Source organism: Penaeus vannamei, chromosome 6, assembly GCF_042767895.1.
Source record: "Penaeus vannamei isolate JL-2024 chromosome 6, ASM4276789v1, whole genome shotgun sequence".
In the NCBI taxonomy this organism is placed as follows: domain Eukaryota; kingdom Metazoa; phylum Arthropoda; class Malacostraca; order Decapoda; family Penaeidae; genus Penaeus; species Penaeus vannamei.
In genome coordinates, this window is record NC_091554.1 from 21,871,046 (window position 1) to 21,873,289 (window position 2,244).

The 2,244-nt window shown below is 50.3% G+C and overlaps 1 protein-coding gene across 1 annotated transcript in view; it reads right to left on the reverse strand.

The window, feature by feature from the left end:
* Nucleotides 1-382, reverse strand: part of LOC113818968 (glutamate receptor ionotropic, NMDA 1) — a 21,854-nt gene extending 21,472 nt beyond the window's left edge. Inside the window, exon 1 of the mRNA XM_070122409.1 lies at nt 332-382. Within this exon, the coding sequence (XP_069978510.1) occupies nt 332-382 (51 nt within the window). The remainder of the gene's footprint in view (nt 1-331) is intronic.
* Between the last annotated feature and the right edge of the window lie 1,862 nt (nt 383-2,244).

Consider the following 2,244-nt stretch of genomic DNA (forward strand, 5'->3'; position numbering starts at 1 on the left):
TTTTCCATTTAGGAATGTGATGTGGTCTTTGGGCTGGACCTGCATCCATTAGTGTGGTGACTATGCTGTAGTGATCACTAGTAACCGTATCATCGACACACCACCGAATTCTCTCCACCATTGTTGCAATGGCAAAGGTGAGGTCTAGGACCCCTCCCTTCACATGCGTTGGTTCTTTGGTGTTGAGAAGAGCGATCTCAGGGAATGTCTCAAGCACTTCTGCTATGTGAATGCCTGCCGCGTTCGGCCTTTTGCGGGGATTCAGCATGGCTATGTGTGCATTGAAGTCTCCCCCTATGATCACTCGGTCTTGTGCTGCAGTAGCACAGACCTGGTTCAGATCTATGCTCTCACACAGTGGTTTGCTATAAATATTATACATTTTTATAGGGAACCCAGGTAGGTGAATCTCAACAGCAAGAGATTCAACACCATCTCCACAGTGGAGCATGGGATAGCTTCTTTTACCAGGGCTCTAGCATCATCCAGGTTTGGAGTGGTGAAGGCATGATATCCTGAGAAGCACACGGATCCCATAGTTAGAGTCTCCTGGAGCATGACGACGTCAATGCTCCTTGCTCGCACAACTGACTGGAGAAAGGAGTTCTTGCTTTTATAGCTACAGATATTCCACTGCAGAATGCTTAGATTGTGTGCCATGATGGTTACTCAGAGTCACTTGCTTCAGCTTCAGATGCCCCAGTGCTGGTGGCATCAGATAAATACAGATCCTCGTTGATTGAGGATTGTACAACTTCCTCTGAGTCGGACACTCCGGTTAAGGCTCTACCGAGGGGTGTAGAGCCTAGTGCCACCTCGGGTCAGTGGACGAGACTTTGGCTGTACAGACTCGGCCTGCAGTGGGGTCTTCTGCTGCACAGTTTCAGCCTGTCCTGACAGACTAGCTGGGGTTTCACGTAGTGCTTCTCCCGAAGCTAGCCTGCCATCCAAGGATTTAGGGAGGGGAGCGCTGCTCGTTATCGATTTGGAAGCTTCTAGCTTCCTTCCCTTCAGAGCTGCCACAGTTTGGGTCATAGCCGTCATTGCGACCTGCACTGCTTTCTCCGCCTCCTCACTGGTCCTCCCCAAGGCTGTTGCTACTGCAGAAACTACAGCACTCAACAGGAGAGTCATATCTTTCTCGTCAAAGAAAAGATTATCATCTACTGGGGGGACCATTGTTGTGGACTTTGAACCTTTTTCCCTTTGGTTCTTTTTTGTGGGTTTGCCACTAGCAAGCTTGGGGAATTCCTCTCTGTTAGAGGTATCCAATTTTCGCTGTGGGGGCGACTCCTTCCTCTTAGGAGGTCGGGAAGTCTTTTCTTTTTTGTTTTTGCCCCAGACGTAGGTGCCTGGGGGCGCAGGGACAAAGTCAGGACGCTTTTTGGCTAGCTCCTGCTTTTTAATCACTGCCTGTTTCCTGACAGAGCAAGCCAGGCTCCAGGCATGATGCTTTTTGGCACAGTTTGGACACTTGGCTGTTGTGTCCTTCTGGCCATCTTTGTGTGCCTTGATACACACTTCGGTTTCGTGTGCCTCGCTGCATACACCACATTTGGCTTTGGCCTTGCAGTTGGCCTGGTGATGCCCAAATTTCTGGCACATGAAGCACCTCAAGGGCTCTGGCACATATGTCCTGAGCTTGTATGAGCCCCAGTTACCCAGATCAAGGGTGGTGATTGGGGCTCCCTTGAGGATAACCAGGACTTGCCTGGTTGGAGACTTCCCTTTGGTCATGCGGGAAACCTCCACAACTTGTGGGAGAGACGTGATCAACTCCACATCGAACCCTAGTGAGAAGCCAAATAGCACCACCTTGGACTTTTTCTCTTGGGAGGTCAGTGGTGAGATACAAACCTTTCTCCCGTCTTTTAGCACCTTGATTTCCTGCAGGAAGTTCATGGTAGCTTTGTCTTTGGGGGCAATGATCATGCCCTCATCTCTAGAGATTCAGATTGAGAGTCTCTTTCCTTCTCCAATTCCCCTTACCAGCTGGTATGCATTGTCGAAGTCTTCAGGGTTTTTATGGTACCTTAAGCCGCGTTAGCCGACTTGAGGTGTGCTCTGCCTCTTCTTCAGAGTCAGTTTCCACCCTTCGTCGCTTCACGCCTCTCCTTTGCAGGGGTTTAAGGCCTTTAGAAGTGGGGGCAGCTGGTTTGGCTGGTTCAGCTGGAGCCCCTTCTTGACTGAGGGAGTTCTGAGGGGAGTTCAGGTTTCCCTCAGTCTGGTGTGCATGGACAGACT